This window comes from Pteropus medius, unplaced genomic scaffold (assembly GCF_902729225.1).
Source record: "Pteropus medius unplaced genomic scaffold, Ma_sr-lr_union100, whole genome shotgun sequence".
NCBI classification, from domain to species: Eukaryota; Metazoa; Chordata; class Mammalia; order Chiroptera; family Pteropodidae; genus Pteropus; species Pteropus medius.
In genome coordinates, this window is record NW_024342474.1 from 1,224,773 (window position 1) to 1,246,510 (window position 21,738).

Sequence of the window (21,738 nt, forward strand, 5' to 3'; positions counted from 1 at the left end):
ACAACACCCACACCCAGGCCACGAATAACTGAGGGCACAAAACAGCAATCCCTTGGGGCCTTCTTCAGGCCCCCTGTGTGTCTCCAGTTCCTTAGTAACCTCCCTTCCATTTCTAGATTGTGTATGAGGGTCCTGAGCTTAACCATGCCTTTGGTCTGTGTCACCATGGCAACTACCTCTTCTGGACTGAGTACCGAAGTGGCAGTGTCTACCGCTTGGAACGGGGCACAGGAGGTGCACCCCCCACCGTGACCCTTCTGCGTAGCGAGAGGCCCCCCATCTTTGAGATCCGCATGTATGATGCCCAGCAGCAGCAAGGTACACCCTGGGCCTGGGGCTGGTGGTAGAGTGGGACCTAGATGGGGGGTGAGGCTCCGCTGGGAGGCGAAGGCACTGCCCAGGGATCCTAGACTCTGACTTTTGAGGTTCTTGAGAAGAGAGGCCCCCGATCCAATTTGACTCTGTATTCCCTCCCTCCCTGCCCCATGCCTATGTCCCCTCTTTATCAATATGTTCATGGTCCTCTCAATGTTTCCTCTCTTTAATGTGTCTCCTCCCCTATCCTCCTACCTCCCCTCCATTTCCTGTCCTCCCCTGACCCCTCTTTGTGGTCCTCCTTCACAGTGGGTACCAACAAATGCCGGGTGAACAATGGTGGCTGCAGTAGCCTGTGCCTGGCCACCCCTGGGAGCCGCCAGTGTGCCTGCGCTGAGGACCAGGTGTTAGACACAGACGGTGTCACTTGCTTGGGTATGAGGGGTCCAGCTGGGGTGGGAGGTGGGGAAGCAAACCCCAATAGGAAGAGGCCACAGGGTCCAAACAGAGATAAAGGAGGCAAAGAGGGCCCTGTGGGGGCAACGGTAGGTCAGTGATGGGGTGAGAGAAGGCTCTGGAGACCGGGAGGGGGTGATTCGGGAGGATTAAGGGATGGGAGGGGTTTGAGAAGGCACAAAGATTAAGAGAAACCGAGTGATGGGCAGGACAGGTTTAGAAAGAAGATATTCTTCTTCTACATTTATTTCTCCATTATTAAAATAATATAACAATAGTTCTAAGTATTGAAAATTAGAGAAGAGGAAAAAAAGCCCAAATCCCTCTGATGAACAGCGCTATGTTGTTAGCATTGTGATAAATCAAACACCATCCTATTTTCACTGGGTGTGTTATACGGTTGGTTTTTATATAGTTGTAATCATACTATATAGGAAATATCTTCTGCCCTTTTGAGCTCATATGTTTCATGGCATTTTCTGTGTTGTTATTGCATTATTTTAAGTAGCCTCATTTAAAAAATAAATATAGGTCATGCTCATTGTAAAAACAAATAAACATTGTAGAAAAATATAAGGAGAAAGTACAAGTCACCCCAAATCTCACCACCCATAGATACCACTGTTACACTTGGCAGACCCCCCCCCAAAACATTTCTCTACACATTTACCTTTACTTAAGTGGAATTGTGCCGTACCTACTGTTCTGTTCCTGCTTTTGTCAGTTGATGGTATGTCATAAGCAGAACTTTTAATGGCTGAAATATTTTTATTTAGTAAACATCCTATAAATTACTCAGCAGTAGTGAGAAGCAAGGTGGACACACACCAATCTCCAGGCCCAATGGTCCATGGGCTGTGAGAGAGAAAGTAGCTACCCATGGGGCCCACAAGAAGGTTCAGGGAGTAGAGTGGTGATGAGAGGTGGGTCGGAAAGGGAATGCAGAGACGTATCGTATCCGGGGACAAGGGCCGATGTGGGGGTCCTGCGTTTCTTTAGGTTGCCACGCAAACACGAAATACGCAGTGACTTGACTGCTATAGCCCAAGGCAGACGATGGTGGTAGGTGTGAGTGCTGGGGGAGCCAGAAGAGTTCTGGGGGCTGTTTTCACTCCTGCGTGTAGAGATGATGTAGCTGTAAAGAAAGAAATCCAGGGACCAGGGCAGTGCCCTGAGGGTTCCAGAGATGCCCTCCAAAGGGCAGTTCATGGAGATGGCAGGGACGGGTGAAGAGCTGTCTCCTCAGTGCGGGGGACAAAATCATGGTGGGAGATGCTCTGCACTTTCTTAGAAGCTGCTGATTCTCAGGACACACTGAAGTGTAGGACGTATTAGAATAAACAACACCCTTGTGGCCCAAGATAAAATTGTGGTTTCCATCCAGATAATTTGTTTGTGAAGAAGTATGCACTAGGGAAAATGATCCTCTGTATATATTATGTTTAAATAATAAAACAAGCAAATGGAGCACCTGTCCTATGACCTCAGTCTGACTGTCCCCCTCACACACTTGTGGTGCCCACAGCAAACCCATCCTACGTGCCCCCACCCCAGTGCCAGCCGGGCGAGTTTGCCTGTGCCAACAGCCGCTGCATCCAGGAGCGCTGGAAGTGTGACGGAGACAACGACTGCCTGGACAACAGTGATGAGGCCCCGGCACTCTGTCGTGAGTCACCCGGCCCTCTCTGATGGGCAGCGGGCCTGAAGGGCAGCTGGTGGAGCGCTCTCTGTCAGAGAACTGGGGCCCCACACTCTCACTGACCCTGACCTGTTCCCTCAGATCAGCACACCTGCCCCTCGGACCGCTTCAAGTGTGAGAACAACCGGTGCATCCCCAACCGCTGGCTCTGTGACGGGGACAATGACTGTGGCAACAGTGAAGATGAGTCCAATGCCACTTGTTCAGGTGTGAAATAGGGGGTGGACCACACTGGGCACCCCTCAGTCAAGGAAGCAGGGTAACGAGGAGCCAGGCTCAGGAAGACACAGGGGCCTCAGGGAAAGGAAAGGAGTGCAGGGCATTGGGGCAGAGAGGATGGGCCCCAAGCAGGAGGACAGAGGTTGGCTATAGGACTGAACCTGCAGGGCACAGAGCACAGCTCTAGATGGGAGATATGAGCGAGCCAGGGTGGATCTTCTCCTTAGGGGATACCAGAGACCCCTCGACAAATGAGGTGGACGCGGCCTGTGTAAGACCACGTAGGTGTTTTGAACTTCTCTAAGAGAAATGGCTTTGAGACCTGGGGAAAACTTTCTGATAGGCAGAGAATAATAGAAAAGAAAAGGAAATTAAGAGTGGGAAACAAGACTGCGAGTACTCATGCCCATCCCTGTCCCCAGCTCGCACCTGCCCACCCAACCAGTTCTCCTGTGCCAGTGGCCGCTGCATCCCCATCTCCTGGACGTGTGATCTGGACGACGACTGTGGGGACCGCTCCGATGAGTCAGCCTCGTGTGGTAAGAGTGACAGCAGGAAGATCAGCTGGCGTGGGGAGGTCACCCATGAGAACATGCCCTGTAGAGACCCTGCAACTTATCACCTGCGTGACCTTGAACAAGTTACTTAATCTCTGTGGCCTCTGTACATTTCATCTGCAAAGGGGGGGCGGGAGTAATAGTAGCACCCACATCACAGCATTGATGTGGGGTCTCAGTGAGATCATGCGTGAAGAACACTCAGCACAGGGCCCATGTTTGGTAACTAGTAGTTTTAAAAAAGGATGCTGAGAGGGGTAGGGATGAATGGGTGGAGTTTCAGGCTGAGGCATCGCCGCTTAGCCTTCTCTCCCCTGTCTGGCCGGGCTAGGGGCTGCCGCTTATAGGAGGGACCCTACGCCCACCTGCTTGGTGCTGTGATGCTGTGTAATCTTGAGGGCCCTACTCAGCTACACTTTCTCCCTGACAGCCTATCCCACCTGCTTCCCCCTGACTCAGTTTACCTGCAACAACGGCAGATGCATCAACATCAACTGGCGATGTGACAATGGTAAGAGCATGCCTCTCTTCACCTGTCCTGATTCCCAGGAAACCTGGAAGCTGCAGCCAGGCCCTGGGTGGGAGACAAAGGGGTTTTAGAATCAAGCCCGGGCCTCCCTCCTGTTCACTGACATCCCACTAGGTTGGGTGAGAGACATGAGGACAAGCAGAAATGCCATGGGGGAACCAAGGTGGACTGAGGGGACCCTGCCCACGGCCTGTCTGCACCATTCCTCCCCAGGCAGGGCCTGAGCTGTCCATCTTCTGGCCCTGGGGCTGGGGAGAGATAAGCAAGAAGGATCAGGCAGGGGTGGGGCACAGCAAGGAGAGCCCAGTGCCCAACTTTCCATCTTCTGAGGTCCTTGGTGCACCCTCCAGGCTTCAGCTCCAGGCTCAGGAGCCCACCTGGAGGTCAGCCAGGTCCCACCCAACCAGTTGATATGGACCAGGTGATATCAGCCCTGAGCCACAGGGGCCAGTGGATTGTTGTGTGTGTGCCATCTCAGGGCTCTTGTTGTGTCTGTGTGGTATTGTGACGTGTTGCACTAGTGGCTCCAGCCCTGGCTAACGTGAGAGAATGGACTGGGTCAGCGCCATGTTGCCCCTCATCTTTGCCATGTCTCGTGTGCCAATGGTTGCCCTGGCGGTTTCTGTGTTTCAGAGAAGGATTGTGGGGACGGCTCTGACGAAAAGACCTGTCCTGAGCCTGCCGGTCAGTGCATAGAAGCACATGCACCATCACCCCCAGAGCCCCAGCTGGCCTCAGGCCACCTCTCAGGACCCCCAGGCAGCTCCCTTCCCAGAGCTCCTGGGATGTGAAGAAAAGCTAAAGAGAGAAGAGAGAGAGGAGGCGATAGAAAGAGAAAGCAAACAGTGGAAGGGAAAGAAACAGCGAGGGCAGAGGGAACCTCTCAGAGGAGAGGAGATGACAGGGAGGTGGGGATAAGACCAAGACGGAGCGGGAAGAGAGAGTGAGAGAAGCAAGTCCGTTTGGAAAAGAGACAGGAGGAGAGCCGAAACCCAGTCTTTGCGAGCATTCAAAGTGTGGAGGGATGTCCGGCAGCCCCCACCCACACGGCCTGGAAAGCAGGACAGCCAATCAGTCTCCCTCAGATGCCTTCCAGAAGTGGCTCCCAACCCTTCCCTGCTATAGACAGGTGCCCAGCACATGGGGCCCAGCAATGCCCATGCTCAGGGCGGGGCCTAATGAAGCCCTTCCCTCCAAGCAGAGAAGCCTCACCTATACTCCACCCATCTCTCTCCCTCCAAAACCAGAGAAATCCCTGCCTTTCCCCAAAAGCAAACAGAGTCCTGTTCCCACACCCTGCCCAGATGGGAAAGGAACATGTCCTGTAGCCCCTTCCCCACCAGCCCCCCGGGACTCAGGGAATGGCCCTCCTGGAGCCCACCCTGCCTCCCCTCCCCCGATGTGGGCCATGGTGCATGCTGCAGTCTATGCAGTTTCTGTGTCTTTTCTGTTTGTTTTTTTCTCAGTGGGGGATTGGGGTGGGCTGAGGATGGGAATGCGGAGGTGGGAGTGGGGGCCCCAAGCTGGGGTCACAGAAAAGGTTGCTTGCTGACCCCCTCTTTGCTTCTCCCCTTCTTGCCTTCCCCACCACCAGACAATGACTGTGGGGACAACAGTGACGAGGCCGGCTGCAGCCACTCTTGTTCTAGCACCCAGTTCAAGTGCAACAGCGGACGCTGCATCCCTGAGCATTGGACCTGCGATGGGGACAATGACTGCGGGGACTACAGTGATGAGACACACGCCAACTGCACCAACCAGGGTAGGCACCTGGGGCCAGTGGGGGAAGGGATGAGACTGTCCAGTCACTCAGCTACCCCACACTCATCCACCTACCCACCCATCTACCCACCCATCCTCTCCACTGCATGTCATTGCCGTCTGGGAATCAGAGATAACCCAGACAGGGCTCTTATCCTGCAGGAGTTTTCAGTCCTGTGGGAGAGGGAGATTGCTGACAACTTATTGTTACACACTGTAAAGATCGCAGTCTTTGCAGTTGGATGGCCTTGGGTTTGAGCTCTAGCTCTGCAACTTACTATCTGAGTGGCCTTGAGCAAGTTACTTAATCTCGATGGCCTCTGTGCATTCCATCTGCAAAGTGGGGATAATAATAGCACTGGCATCACGGCATTGATGTGGGGGTTCAGTGAGATCACACACGAAAAGCACTCGGCACATGACTTGTGTTTTTGGGAGCTGGTAGCTTGGAAATGGGGTGCTCAGCAGGGTAGGGATGAATGAGTACAGTGGAGAACAAAGGAGAGGGGTCAGCTTTGGGAGGGACCCCAGTACCCAGGCCTCCAAGGCCCAGCTGGGCGGGTAGCAAGTGCCAAGTTCACTGGAAGGCATAGACCCTCTTAAGGCATGTTGGTTGCTCAGCTCTGGCCGACTGTTACCGTGGAAGAATGCAGACCAAGGGTTGCCCCGGCTTCAAGAGAAGTCAGAAATTCAGACTTTTATGTGAAATCTCCCTATTTTTAAATACTGGTATATTAGTTTCCTAGAGATATCACCATAAAGTACCACAAAACGATTGTTTGAAAAACAATAGAAATTTATTGCCTCACCGTTCTGGAGGCTAGAAGTCCAAAACCAAAATGTCGGCAGAGTTGGTTCCTCCTGAGGTTCTGTGAGGGAGAATCTATTCCAGACCTCTCTCCTAGATTCTAATGTTTGCTGGCAATCTTTGACATTCCTTGGCTTGTACATGCTACACCCTGATCTCTATCTTCATCTTCACGTGGTGTTCTTCCTATGTGTGTGTGTCTGTCTCTATGTCCATATTTCCTCTTTATGTAAGGACACAGTAGTATTGGATTAAGGTTCACCCTAATGACTTCATCTTAAATCGATCATCTGCAAAAAGCTTTTACTAAATAAGGTCACATTTACAAGTACTATGAGTTGGGACTTCAGCATCTTTTCAAATCAACTCATATAACAACTGGCGATTGGTTTTAAAAGTTTTAAAAACGGTGCAGGCCAAAATCTTTTTACAGTCCTCATCTGGCCTTTGGGCCACCAGCTTACAACCTCTGCTTTGTCAAGTTAAGGTGGGAACAGTGTACATAGTGGGAACAGTACTGAGCATTGAGCACCTACTATGGGCCCAGCACTGAGAGGGAATATAGGAAGTGACACCCAGGCCTGGGAGACAGTAACTGAATCTCCAGGGCCATCAACTACAAGGGCTGGGTGAGGGAACAGGTGCCTTGGGATTCTGAGAAGGGGCGCCTGGAGGCCTGTGCATGGCATGGTGGCAAGAGCTCCCAGTCCTTAAAGGAAGTTGCTTCCTTTAAGCCTTGGCTTCCTCTTCTGTGAAATGAGAGGAGCTGTGCAGGGGCCTGGCCTGCAGGACCAGGGATGTCACGGTTCATAGCGATCGTTAACTGTGGTTGTGAGCTGGAATGGTCTGGGACCATTCGTGAGGAGATGGGGCTTGAACTGGGCCCTGATAATGGATTAGACTATGGGTAAATGGACAAGCAGGAGAGTCTTCAGGGTAGAGGTCGAGGTGGCCTGGAGAACCCAGCGGTAAGACCTAAAGTGAGAAACTGGGCACTCCTGTGGGGGCCAGTGAGGCCGGGTGGGGCCCCTTAGGTTGGAGGAGACAGCAAGAAATGTGTCGAAGGGGGGCAGATTGCAGCAGGTGACGTTCAGAGGATTTTGAAGCTGGAAGGTGACGAAAGGTAGGTCTTTCAGAAGGCGGTCCTGGATGGAGATTAGACTGGAAGGAGACTCAGAGGCCCCAAGGAAGGAAAATCAGCTTAGAGGCTGCTGCTGAAGTCCAGACACGAGATGAGGACATCGGCTGTGTTCATGATGGGGCAGGCAGGAGGAGTGGGGCTTGCAGCAACAGCGTGAGTGTGAAGTAAGGCTCCCAGGTGCTGCTCCTGCTCCTTTTCCAGCTCCTGAGTCAGATCTCAGTGCAGCAGCCAGAGTGATTCTGTAGAACCTAAGTCAGATTACATCCCAGCCCTGCCCTCAAGCCTATACTGGCTCCCTACACACTTAGAATCAGTGCCGAACACCATTCTGTGGCCTTCAGGACTTCCCCACCTCTCCGGCCTGTGGTCCCGCCATTCGTCTCCCCTTCACTCTATTCTGGCTGTGCAGCCCAAATATACCTTGGGTATTTTTCGAATATGCTCGACTTAGTCCCATCTCAGAGACTTTGCGTTAGCTATTCCTTCTGCCTGGAAGGCACCTCCAGGTATTCTCGTGGCTCAACCATTCAGGCTTCTGCTCAAATTTCTCCTGCTCAGAGGGCTTCCTTGATTGCTCCATTTAAAGTAGCATCCCCAGCCCTCTCTAGCCTTGACACAGCTTGGTTTCCATAGCTTTAGTCACTATTTGTCATTCCATTCTGGATCTCTGTGTCATATCTTCATGGTCTCACTTCCCCAATAGAACTTCAGCTCCTTTATGGTAGGACTTTGTCTTGTTCATGCCGGCACCTGGAACAGTGCCCAACACACAGTAGGCTATCAATAAGTGTCTGTGGAGTGAATGAATGAAACACAGGCTAGACTAAGGCGGGGGCAGTTGAGCTCTGATCTAGCAAATTGCTTATCCAGTGAAGCTCTTGTGTATAAAATAAGAAGTTTAGACGAGATGATCTTTGGGGTCCTGGAAAGTGTAACATCCCTGACTCTCAGTTAATGCTTCTAAGGAGTGTCAGCAGGGCTCAGAGAGCTCTCCATCCCTATTTCTGTTCATAGTCTCGAGCTAGGCCTAGCAAGAGAGGGGTTGGGAAGGCAGAGATGGCAATGGCTGACCTAGAGCCCTTACCCGCACCTAATACCCTTCACCTGTCCTCCTGTAGCCACGAGGCCTCCTGGTGGCTGCCACAATGATGAGTTCCAGTGCCGGCTGGATGGTCTGTGCATTCCCCTGCGGTGGCGCTGTGATGGGGACACTGACTGCATGGACTCCAGTGATGAGAAGAGCTGTGAGGGAGTGACCCACGTCTGTGACCCCAATGTCAAGTTTGGCTGCAAGGACTCCGGTAAAAAGAAGTATTAGAGGGAGCTTGGAATAGGGCAACATGGACAGGGGGAAACCACAATGAGAGCAGAGCAGCAGCGAGGGAGATAGTACTGTACCGTGAGGGGTGGGGGTGGGGACATTGAGGCAGAAGGCTGTACACAAAAAGCACGTGCATGATGCATGGGGAAGGTATGAAGGGGCCAGAGCCTGGGCTAAGGGCCCTGGGAATCAACACCCTCACCAGAGTAGAGCTTCAGCACCTCCTGCAGATTCCTGCCTTCTTCGTTGCCTGTGTGAATTTGACAGAAAAGCCTCAAGGTTCCTAGGGGACTCTTGTGGTCATGACCCTATTAGAGAACTCCACTGGGTCTGGGAAGGACACAGGGAGCCCTGCCGTCCAGGCCTGGCCCCTTATTCTATACCTGTCCATCAGCTCGGTGCATCAGCAAAGCATGGGTATGTGACGGTGACAGCGACTGTGAAGATAACTCAGACGAGGAGAACTGTGAGTCCTTGGCCTGCAGGCCACCCTCGCACCCCTGTGCCAACAACACCTCAGTCTGCCTGCCCCCTGATAAGCTGTGTGATGGTAATGACGATTGTGGAGACGGCTCAGATGAAGGAGAGCTCTGCGGTGAGGCCCGGGCCTAGGAGAGGCCCAGGAGAGGCGTGGGGTGGGTGGCTGGGCAAGGAGTCTGGGCCAGGGCCAGGGCCAGGGCCAGGGCCAGGGCAGGTGGAACAGGATAAACTCTGTGGGGAGAGGTCTGAGACTAGGAAAGGGCAGCTCTAGCTGCTGAGCAAGTACTACCCAAAACAGTTACTAACAACCCACGTTGATTCATGACTCACCTTAGCAAAATGCTGTTTTAAGAGCATCACACTACGCTATTATAGCATTTATAAAGCAGCCATGTGAGGCAGATACTCATTATCTCCATCTTACAGGTGAGAAAACTGAGGCAGAGAGAAGTTAAATAACTGGTCCAAGGTCATGCAGTTGCTAAAGTGCTTGTGGAGACCGTGCAGTGCAATTCCTCATTTCAGGCACAGACCCCTCACCTACACTTGTACCACAGAGTAGTGCAGAGCCAGCTTTCGAGACAAAGGCACCAGGATTAGTGGATGGGTCAGGGCAGGCTTCCCAGAGGAGGTGAAGGTTTAACTGGGTTCTCAAGGACAAGTAGATCTTTCAGAGTGAGTGAGAATGTGGAGGGAGAAGGGTATGCATTCGAGATCAAAAGAAATGAGGGTCAGGGAGGGCCACGTCGTGTGACTTGGGGATGAGGAGCAGAGCAGCCTTATCTCCTGTGAGCCAGGCAGAGCATCAGTTCCTGGAAGGAGGAGGAGTGAGAGATATGGCGGGTTGGGACAGGCCCTGAGAATTGCTGATGGGCCGTCTGTCAAAGCTGGAAGATCCCAGGATGTGTCAGGACCCAGGGCAGGATGTTCCCTACCATAGCCCACCACAAATCAGTAGAGAAAGAGGAAAGGGGAATGGATTTCCGGCCCTCCCAAAGAGGCAAAGAGCTGGGGCCGCCACCATAAGCTCAAGAGGCAGAGAAGTAGAGACCAGAGAGATGCAGCCATGATGTGAGACGTGGACTTGGAGGGATGGGCCCGGTGCTGGATGCTGGAGTCCCAACCCTGGTCCTGAGAAAGCCTGGGAAGCGGGACAGAGGGTTGGCCAGGAATGGAAAAGAAGGATGCTACAGGCAGGGTGCCAGGCCTCCGTCTGGGCTGTCCCAGACTTGGGCCCCAGCAGAGCCATGGCCCTGCCTCCTCCAGGATCCTGACCTTGATCTTGTCCCCTCCTCTGTGTCCCCTAGACCAGTGTTCTCTGAATAATGGCGGCTGCAGCCACAACTGCTCGGTGGCACCTGGCGAAGGCATTGTGTGTTCATGCCCTCTGGGCATGGAGCTCGGGCCCGACAACCATACCTGTCAGATCCAGAGCTACTGTGCCAAGCACCTCAAGTGCAGCCAGAAATGTGACCAGAACAAGTTCAGCGTGAAGTGCTCCTGTTACGAGGGTTGGGTGCTGGAGCCAGATGGCGAGAGCTGCCGAAGCCTGGGTAAAGCACGGGTTGGGGGTGGTGGGGCAGCCAGCCTGTTAGGCAGGCCGAGGCAGGCCCTTGAGTTGCTGTGGGCTGGGCCTAGGCGGCCAAATGCCAAAAGCTGAGGTTTCCATCCAGGCCCAGCGCCAGGGCCAACAGAGACCCTGCCTGCCCCTTGTGGATGTGAGAAATGTCCATACCTGTAGAGAATTTTTATGAGTTTATTTGAGCCAAACTGACAATTGCCAGGAAGCAAAACCACAACAGATTGAAAAAATGCTCTGGAGAATGGCAGTTTTGCAGCTTAATTTATACATTAGAGTCAAAGGAGGAGATATAAGGAGGGTTAAATAAAATCCGTCGTTGGCACATTAAAGGGGCCAGAGAAAGCAAAGCAGAGAAATCTCTGGGATTAGATAAAAAGTAAAAAATGGAGAGACACATGCTTCTTTTACACTGGTGGGTACAGGATAGTTAATAATTAACATTTGCAGCACATAGTGATGGTATTGGGGGAAGAAGATAACAAGGAGGGATTCAGTGGACTCGGGCTCTGGTGAGGTGGGTTGCACCCTGAGGGGTCTGGTAAAGAAGATTACTTGGTCATTTCAAAGGTATGTTATCTTAGATGCAAAAAGACAATAGACAGGCTCAGTTAAGGTAAAGATTGACCTTTGTCAAGGAAGCTACAGGTCTGAGACAAAACTACCCATGGCTCACTTTTAGTCAGGAATTTTTTTGTTCAGACCGTCCTATGTGGTTGCTTCCTGTCTCTGAGTTTGTAGTGCCTGCCATGCTGGCCTCCTCCCCTGATCTCGTCAGGTTTGGTACGTGGCCCTGTTTTTGTCCACACTTCCCCATTTTGGACATAAGTCAATCTGAAGGACGTAGTAATGACCAAGCTCTTGGTTGGATAATGTGGTCCCACAGTATTAGGAAGGCTCATTCCTAGGAAGTCACGGTGTCATCATTTGTCTTGCTGAAATGGTGGACCACTGGGGATGGAGCAAGACCATAACCTTGGATAGAAGTCAAGGCCAAATTTTTCTCAAAAGAGAAAGGCAGGTAAATGGGAGGCAGTCAGGTTTTATGGGCCTTCATTAAGAAAAAACACTCTGGACCATTTCTAACTTACAAATTATCAGAATCCAAGTTTTACCGTCTGCTTCACTTTTCTGTATTTTGCATCTAGTATAACATTTACTTATAATTTGAAGGCACAATCATATACCTCTTTGGTTTTCACAATCTGACCATGAGATGAGTTCCCATTTATTGGTATTATTATTGTTGTTATTATTATTTTAATACGGCCTATCTACTTCCCATTGGAAGCATTCAAGTGTCTGTCGTTCACTATTAATCTGAGTGCTGCTAGTTGTATAATTGGGAACAGTAACGTTAAGTTTTAATTGGGGCCAAGGCTCTAAGAACACAATGATATAAATTACAATTACCATCAAAAAAATTTCCGGAGGCCAGGAGGACATTAAGAGTTTTTCCTAAGTAAATTTCCTGTGCCTCAGAAAGCATTATAGAGGGCCATTGTTTTTTTCACAACCACTTTAGCTTCCATCTAAATTAACATAGTAGTCCTTGATGGGTTAGGAGGTAAGCATGTTCCCATAGTTGGGTTCTAGTATTATTCATACATAAAATTTCTTAAGATTTCTTTTCTGCAAACCTACAACTTCCTTTGTCCTTCTTAGTTTGTCTTTTTTACTCATTCAGAAATAACCAACTTATTATGACAAACTACTTTCTTTTAACTTCTCTCAAAAACACACACATTCCTTCCTTCTGCAATAACGTTCCTTCGAAATTTCAAAAGAGAAACCATAATATGAGTATTATTGATAATACAAAACTTATAAACCTTCAGCAATTATTAACAGTTGGGCTGTATAATGAGGTTTGAGAAAAGCACAAAGAACAAGTATAACTATGATTATGATTAATATTAGCAGACAGATAAAGACAATCAAATGTTTTTTGCACTCAACATCGATTTGTAGGTATACAGATCTTGTTGATGTCTTGGGACAGCTGACTACCTGTGATGTCAGTGGCTTCTCATCTTTGAGGAGGCTTTCTTTGATGACCGCTGTAGGCACAGGCAAGTGTCAGAGACAGGAGCAGATATCCATTCACGGTTAGGCACTTTTTTTTTTTTTTTTGATGAAGAAATGTGAATCATTAACATCTTTAAATTTAACTGCACATGGATTATTTAGTAATACCTGATAAGGTCCCTTCCAATGAGGTTGGAGAGAGTCTTTAATTGATGTCTTTTCCAATGAACAAAATCTGGTTGTAAATCGTCATCTTTGAAATCTTCATCTTCTGGGAGCACACTGTGAAAGGAATCAGTTACTAATTTATCAGTTTCTTTAAGCTGGTTAATAAGTTCCTGATAATAATGCAGAATGTCTTCTTTTAAAAAGATTGGGTTATATGTCCCTTCAGATGCTTAGAGTGACCAGTGACTATTTAATGAGGAGAAAGTCTATGTTTACCAAAAGGAGCAGGTCTCAGGTTGGAGAGCACTATAAGAAGAGCTTCCGGACAGAGGAGATTAAAAGCTTCTGAAAATTTACCTAGTTGAGTTTTAATTGTACCCTTTGTACGTTCCACCGATCCAGAAGACTAGGGTGATAAGCGCAATGAAAATGCTGTAGAATAGGCCAAATGTTACAAATGTATTGCATTATTTTTCCGGTTAAATGAGTCCCTCGGTCGCTATGTAACTTAAAGGGACTTCTTCAATTGAGAATTTTTTTCCCAATAGTAATTTATCTACTGTTAAATCTATCACTCTCCTGCAAGAGAATGCCTCAACCCAGTGTTAGAACACACAAATCATAACTAATACATATTTGTATACTTACGATAGTGACAATTGGATAAAATCCAATTACCATACCTCAAATGGACCTGAAGGAAGTGGAAAATGTCCTTGGGACCTGTGGAGTGGTTTTCCAGGGTTATGTTTTGGACAGATAGAAGGCCTGCTATATACTTTATAAGCTACAGTAGGAGGTTTCCAGTAATAGTGTTTACTCCATGAAATCATTTTTTCAGGACCCCCTTGTGTTAGTTCATGTACATGTCGAAGTATAGGTAATTGAGCCCTTACAGGTAAGATTAGTTTCTGATTGGGTCCAGCCATATTCATTTGTCTAGGTCGAAGTTTCTTCCTTTTTGTAGCCATATCTCTTTTCTTCTGTAGCTGTCCATTGGAACTGTAAAAGAGAGTCTTTTATTGATTTAATAGGGAACAAGAAACATTCTCAGGTCTGCATAATTTGATTGCTTATTGCTGTTTGTCTAGCTGCAGCATCAGCTAAATTATTTCCTTTTGCTTCTATGGTGGCAGCTTTAGAATGTCCTGGAATTTTTATAATTGCCAATTGTTTTGGTTGCTGTATGACATCTGATAATTCTGCAACCTATTTTCCATTCTTTACGGGCTGCCCTGAGGAAGTCAAGAGGCATCACTGCTTCTACAACATTCCAAAGCCGTAAGCTACACCAAAGGCTGTGTAAATACTGGCTATTCGATATTTGGCCAATTGCAAGTCGAGTTAGAACAATTAATTCAACTTATTGGGCAGATCTTATTTCATTCAGATAAATAAGAACCTTCACTTATGTCCATCATAGAAATTATTGCATATTCAGCTCAGTAATGTCCCTGTTCATCTTACAGATAAGGTCCAGATTAAGTCAGTGTTATCCATAGGTGTTTCCTGTAAACCGTTCCTAGGAGGTGGTCAGGAAGCAAAACACAACCGTAAATGTCTTCATCCTGCAAAGAAGGTAGCAAAGTTGCTGGGTTAAGACTGTTACATTGAGTTAAAGTAATATTAGGTGCGGAAAACAAGACTGCTTCATAAGAAGACAATTGACTGACAGAAGTGTTGAGTGTGATGAGAGTTCAGTGGAGATTCAACGGATTTATGAGGAACACAATTTAAGTAGAGCCCATTGCTATTTCTTCTGTTTGTTTGCATAACATGGCTATAGCAGAGATGGCTGTCATGCAGGGAGGGAGTCCTTGGGCTGCTGAGTCTATTCCTGACTATAATGTCCTACAGGTCTATGATGATCTATGTTTTTGAGTTAAAATCCCAAAGCATTTTCTTTATTTTCATGCATAAAAAAGAAGAAAGTTTGTAATTAAGGTGTCCCAGACTGGGAGCTTTAGATAATACTTCCTCTAGAGCTTGTTTCCCTTTGGGGTTCCATTGAATCGGATTAGGTCAATCTGATATTAACAAGACATATAGAGGCTGGGCCATTAATGAAAAATCTGGAACCCAGTTGTGACAGTATCTAGTCAAATACAGGAACCCTCTAAGCTGTTTTTTTGTTTGTTTATTTTTAGAAGAGGAAAGGATAGGATTCCTCTGAGTCTTTCAGGGTTAATTAGTACCTTATCTTTACTTATTAGATAACCTAGATATCTTACTTGGGGTAAACAGAATCAAAGCTTGTCCTTTGAGACCCCATGTCCCTTTATGACTAGCTGTTTTAATAGGTAATTGTGTCCTCTTAGGAGTCGAATTGATGTCCTAGAGCATAAAAGTAAATCATCCACATATTGGATTAGAGTGGAATTTCTGGGAAATTCAACATCATTCAAATCAGTTAGTATCTGAGAGAAATAGGTGAGATTCTTAATATATCCCTGGGGCATTACTGTCCAAGTAAACTCAAGATCCTCCCAGGTAAAAGCAAAGAGGTATTTCCTGTCATTCATATATATATATATATATATATATATATATATATATATATATATATATATAATATGTATATGTATATGTATGTATGTATATGTATATAAATAAATGCTGAAGAAGGCATTAGGTAAATCTATCACTGAAAAATATTGACAGTCCACAGGAATAGCTAATAGTAAGGGCATGTAGATTTGGAACCACAGGATGTCTGGGAATAGCTATTTTATTTATAGCTACGAGATCCTATACAAATCTCCATCCTTTCCCATTGAGTTTCTTCACTGGGAGAATAGAATTACAAGTGCTCATACATGAAATTATAAGCTCCCTTTAAGTAATCTTCTATAATGGGCTTAATTCCAGCTAGTGCATCAGGTCTTAAAGGATACTGATGAATAGTAGGTAGCGGCAAAGTATCTTCAATAGTTTTTTAAATAGGAGTAGCTGACTTAATCTTTCCGATACCCGTCCTGGAAAGTTGGGATGTCCTATAGCAAATGTCAGTCAGTCTCAAGATTAGTTTCCTCTTGTTGAGATTCCTTTAAAATCATTATTTTTCCAATTGGCTCAGTATCTGTTTTAGTTCTAAATACATTTCACCCTTCTGGGAAAAGGATATATGGGCATCTTTGGTTTCCAGAAAGTCTCACCACATCAGGTGATTCGGGGCAGATTTTACTAGTAAAAACATATGTTGCCCCATAATGTTTCCTAGCTGGAAGGGAACAGGTTCTGGTTTTTAAAAGGACACTGGTTGATTAGATGTCCCTACCACTTGTACAGAAACTTAGTCCGAAGGAAAGGGCAACTTAATTTTGTAGGATCAAGAACAGATTAATTAGCCCCAATATCAACAAGGGTCTCCACAGTTTTTATGGTAATTTCAATTTTTCCTAAAGTATTAGTAAGGAGAAGGGGAAATGCCTTCTCGTAGTCCTCAAGGCAGCCCTACCTTAGCTTCTGTTTCTTTTCTTTTTCTAAATCCCATTTCAGTTTGCTGTAATCCTTCTTAAGGTGACCTGACTTCTCACAATAAAAACAGACTCCTCTTTCCCCCTATCTAAAAGACCTTAGGGGAGAACTGACCTGATTGCTTAATTGCTGGAGCTGCAAGTTCATGATTTTGTCAGCTTTGTCTTTTTCTCTCTTTTGAATAGTTTTAGATAGTTGATCAGCCAGAATTGCCAGTTCATTAGTACATGTGGTCAGCCAGTTTAATTTATGTTGTTTAATCAGTTATAAGCTCTTCACCTAGTCCTTCCAAAAATGTTGAATTTAGTAAGGGATCATTTTGATGATATTTAAAACTGTCCGGAGATAGAGCTGAGTATTGTTTGAAAGTTTTGTTTTTTTTTTTTTTTTAATATTCAAAGAAATCAAGCACTGGATCATCAGTCTCTCTTTTACATTGCCAGATCTTATTTCAGCATTCTGTTGCTTTGCTCTCAGAAACAAGTGGGTATATTAATTAGAAAAGGTCAGAAGAGCCAGGATTATGTTCTAACAGTTAAATTACATTCCTTTGCAAACCCCTCACGGTGCTGGAGAAGGTGGGGAAATCTTTAGGTAAATTCTCAATTCTGTTCTAGTCTAAGGAATGTATTTAATCGCTGGTTCCTCTCTGCCTCAGACAGGCTTTTCTCCAAAGAATTTTTTTTTTTTCCCCTTATCTATACTGGTCTAGTTTTCTATTCTTAGTGTCCCCTAGGTCAATAGCGAGCTGTGCTGGAAAAGGCATGGAAGAAAGAGAGAAGGGGGAGGAGTAAAGAAGAGTAAGTCCGGACAACAAAGTAAAGGGTATAGCAGGGAAGTTGGAGAAGAGGGAAAAGTGGGTATTGGCATGGAGCAGCTTTGGAAACCATCTTTAGTTCAGAGACAATCTCTAAATTTTTGTTATTAACTTCTTGGAGAGAAGAAAGTCTCTCTGTACTCAGTTTCAGAGGCTTCTATTTGCCAATTGATGTAAGCCTCCCATTCATTCAGTTTGATTTTAGAACTAGCTTTTTTTCTATTGTACATGCAAGGAAATGAATTTAGGTGTCAAAAGAGTTCTATTTTGCCATCTATTTTGCACTTTTAGTAAAATCTTCCCATTCCTGTAAGTAGTTGCAAGTAAAGACTCCCTATGAATTGCACATTTGCAGGAGTATTAATGGAGGCTGGGGGCTTGGAGGCACGATTTCTCATGTTAATTTTAGTTTTCTTTTGAGATCTGCAGAGTCTGAACAAATTTCTAGGGATATTGTGTAGTAGGGTAAAGTGCTGCCTATGGGTTGAGTCTGTCACCTCCTAGGTCACTCCAACCCTCTTACATGTCTTGGTCTCTCTCCCCGGATGTTCAATACAACCATGAGGACTCGGAGCACTAGATAGCCAGCCTTTATTGTGCATCTCTGGACAAGTCACTTATTTAATTACAGTTGTGTTGGAATTCCCTATGGGACCCTGCTTATCTTGAGGGGTACCCTCAGACACCTCCGTATGAATTCTTGGTCAGCTAAGAATACTCAAAATTCAAGGTAGAGAGAGTAAGTGCTTGTTATCTTCAGAGCTGAATGAGTTCAGACTCTCATTTATCTAGCAAAAGGTTTTTTTCAGCCTCTCAGTAAGCAATTCTAATTGAAAAGCCAAAATTAAAAATCAGCCACTCATCTTTTTCCTCCTGTCCCTGAGTTATCTCAACTCTTATTAGCCTGGATTATCTTGACGCTTATCTTTTAATGCCACCTCGAGGATTTTTTTTTTTTAAGAATATCTTGAATAAAGTCAGGGCCTCCTACCTTAAAACAAGGAGATCCAGATTCCAAGAAAAACACTCAAGTTCACCCGATGCAAAATGGGGAGCCGGTGGGGCACAGTTTGCCCCTGCTGATACCTAACATTGGGTCCATGTCCACAGGGTGGTCCTGGGTGGGCTTCTTTGGAATCTTGCCAACTATGCCAAGTAAATGGCAATATAAGAAACGTCCAGACCTGGAGAGAATTTTTATGAGTTTATTTGAGCCAAACCGACAACAATTGCCAGGAAACAAAATTTCAACAAACTGAGAAAATGTTCCAGAGAATGGAAGTTTTACAGCTTAATTTATACATTAGAGTCAAGGGATGAGGTGTAAGGAGGGTTACATAAAATCCATCAGCGGCAGATTAAGGGGGCCAGAGAAAGCAAAGCAGGGAGATCTCTGGGATTAGATAAAAAGTAAAAAATAGAGAGACACATGCTTCTTTTACACTGGTGGGTACAGGATAGTTAATAATTAACATTTGCAGCACATAGTGATGGTATTGGGGGAAGAAGATAACAAGGAGGGATTCAGTGGACTCGGGCTCTGGTGAGGTGGGTTGCACCCTGAGGGGTCTGGTAAAGAAGATTACTTGGTCATTTCAAAGGTATGTTATCTTAGATGCAAAAAGACAATAGACAGGCTCAGTTAAGGTAAAGATTGACCTTTGTCAAGGAAGCTACAGGTCTGGGACAAAACTACCCATGGCTCACTTTTAGTCAGGAATTTTTTTATTCAGACCATCCTATGTGGTTGCTTTCTGTCTCTGAGTTTGTAGTGCCTGCCATGCTGGCCTCCTCCCCTGATCTCGTCAGATTTGGTACGTGGCCCTGTTTTTGTCCCGACCCTGGACAGGATAGCATGGAGGAAGCAAGCCCCTTGCTGATCCGTATCACACCCCTCCTCAGACCCCTTCAAGCCCTTCATCATCTTCTCCAACCGCCACGAGATCCGGCGCATTGACCTTCACAAAGGGGACTACAGCGTCCTGGTGCCCGGCCTGCGCAACACCATCGCCCTGGACTTCCACCTCAGCCAGAGTGCCCTCTACTGGACTGACGTGGTGGAGGACAAGATCTACCGCGGGAAGCTGCTGGACAACGGAGGTGACTGGCCACCTGCACGCTGTGCCCAGGACTGATGCGGCGGGGGGGCCAGTGCTCACGGCCAGGGCGCTTGGGTGCTCAGCCCGAAGCGGAGGCCCTTAGCTCCCCATCCCCCACACTCTCATTAATTAGGTTAAATTTTGCTGTGGGTCTCAGTGCCTGACGCCCCCTAATTATCCTCAGCAGAGCTGCCAGCCTGATAATTAACAAAATGATCAGCCTTTCTTTGAAACGGCCTGGAGCTCGGCTCCCCAAATCCTAGAATTACAGGCTTGAAAAGAAAAAGTCCTTTAGGGATCGGGTACCTGAACTCTGCCTCTGTCCCACGGCAGCCCGACCCATCACAGACTTCTTTCATTCAGTCAACACACATTTTGAGCATGTACGCACTGGGCCCCGGGGAAGCAGCAGTGATCAAAACAGGCCAAATGTCTGCTCTCATGGAGCGTACATGCCAGTAGGAACATCAGCTATAAACAAAACAAATGAGTATACTGTGGAATGTGACAGAAGGGGATAGCACTGTGGGTAAAAAGAAACGAGGTGGGGGTGGGGAGGTAGGGAGAATGGGGGTTGACATTTTAAATTGGATGGTCAAAGAAGCCCCTTGAGAAGGTGACATCTGAGCAAAGACTTGACAGAAGCACATGTTGCTAGAGGAGTTTGCATGGTTTGTAGTAAAGAAAACTCGGAATCACCCCAGACGTCAAATTTCAGTCAACAAGGTGATAGCTAAGTAGACTGTCATCACGTTCATACTGTGCGACAGTTTCGAAAATAATGAAATCCATATACGTATGTATGTATGTGTGTATGTATTTCCATGAGACAGTCTCCAAGATAGTCTGTGGAGTGACTTCTAGAAAGTTCTAGCCTCTCATATTGGGTCTAGGACTGTTCCGCAAAGCCTCCACCCTCTGCCCTGATCTCCTCTCATGGGTTAGCCTTTCTTCCAGAGAGCTGCAAGCAGGAGATGGTAGCTACCCTCCTTTTTCCAGGCTTTCTTCTCACTTGACCTTCTGGTGGAGTGGGAGGCCTGGATGCAGACAGTGGGGAGATCTAGGAACCCCAGTTGAATCCAAGGCCCTTCAGAGGTATTGGCAGAGATGTCAGGGTTGAGGATGGGTCATGGAAGATTTTTAGGATGCCTTGCGTTCAATCCAGCCCACCCCAGGAGACTCTGACCAACCATGACGCTCTCTTCTCCAGCCCTGACCAGTTTTGAGGTGGTGATTCAGTATGGTCTGGCCACACCTGAGGGCCTGGCTGTAGACTGGATTGCAGGCAACATTTACTGGGTGGAGAGTAACCTGGACCAGATTGAGGTGGCCAAGCTGGATGGGACCCTTCGGACCACCCTGCTGGCCGGTGACATTGAGCACCCAAGGGCGATTGCGCTGGATCCCCGGGATGGGTAAGGACCATGCCCAGCCTCTTCTGGCCACATGTTCTCCCCAAAAACTCATTCATCCTGGCTAGAGACCCCAGTCTCCTTAAGACCTCTAGCCCCGCTCTGCCTTTTATCTAGGATCCTACCACAGCCTCTCCCCCAAGGCCCTGACCTTGGCCACCCTAACCCCTTCCCCATTCCCCAGGATCCTGTTTTGGACAGACTGGGACGCCAGCCTGCCCCGAATCGAAGCAGCCTCCATGAGTGGGGCAGGGCGCCGCACCATCCACCGCGAGACAGGCTCAGGTGGCTGGCCCAATGGGCTAACCGTGGACTACCTGGAGAAGCGCATTCTCTGGATCGACGCCAGGTCAGTACCCTCCACTACACCCAGGAGGCCTTCATCTCCCCCTCCTCTCTAGGGCCAGGGTGGGCCAGCGTCCCAGAACCTGGCAGTGGGGAGGATGGTGAGAAGGCCTGGAGGAGTTAGATCCAGAACCAGGATGGTCAAGGGCTGGGCCCAGCAGGACTGCACTGAGAGAAGAGGCTGGGTTAGGGGAGAGATAGGGATAGAAGAGAGTAGAGACCAGCTGTCACCTTGCTCGGAGTGCCTGGCAGAGGGCTGAAATACGACCTCCTGCCTCTGCTGAGGGGGCTCTGTTTGCCCAGGGGAAGGGGGAACTTTCTCTAATTGGTCTCTCCAGAGGGGGTGCCTTTTTCTAACCTTCTCTAAAGCCCTATGTGCTAATGGCTATCCTGGAGAGAAGTGATGGGGCAGGGGAGTTAGGGACTGAGGGCGGAGATCCTAGACTTAGCACCACGTGGTCCCTGCCGCCCGATTGGTTGTTCTGTCTGCCTTCCCTGACCAGCAGGGTTGGGAGGAGGGATGCTCC

At 47.7% G+C, this 21,738-nt stretch overlaps 1 protein-coding gene across 2 annotated transcripts in view; it reads left to right on the plus strand.

The window, feature by feature from the left end:
* The window catches only part of LRP1 (LDL receptor related protein 1), an 83,968-nt gene that overhangs the window by 30,958 nt on the left and 31,272 nt on the right, over positions 1-21,738 (plus strand). For both annotated transcript variants that reach the window (XM_039865753.1, XM_039865754.1), the window contains exons 14-25: positions 117-318; positions 625-750; positions 2,297-2,437; positions 2,552-2,677; positions 3,112-3,228; positions 3,677-3,757; positions 5,370-5,537; positions 8,604-8,786; positions 9,201-9,401; positions 10,594-10,839; positions 19,258-19,455; positions 20,665-20,739. In XM_039865753.1, the coding sequence (XP_039721687.1) occupies positions 117-318; positions 625-750; positions 2,297-2,437; positions 2,552-2,677; positions 3,112-3,228; positions 3,677-3,757; positions 5,370-5,537; positions 8,604-8,786; positions 9,201-9,401; positions 10,594-10,839; positions 19,258-19,455; positions 20,665-20,739 (1,864 nt within the window). The remainder of the gene's footprint in view (positions 1-116; positions 319-624; positions 751-2,296; positions 2,438-2,551; positions 2,678-3,111; positions 3,229-3,676; positions 3,758-5,369; positions 5,538-8,603; positions 8,787-9,200; positions 9,402-10,593; positions 10,840-19,257; positions 19,456-20,664; positions 20,740-21,738) is intronic.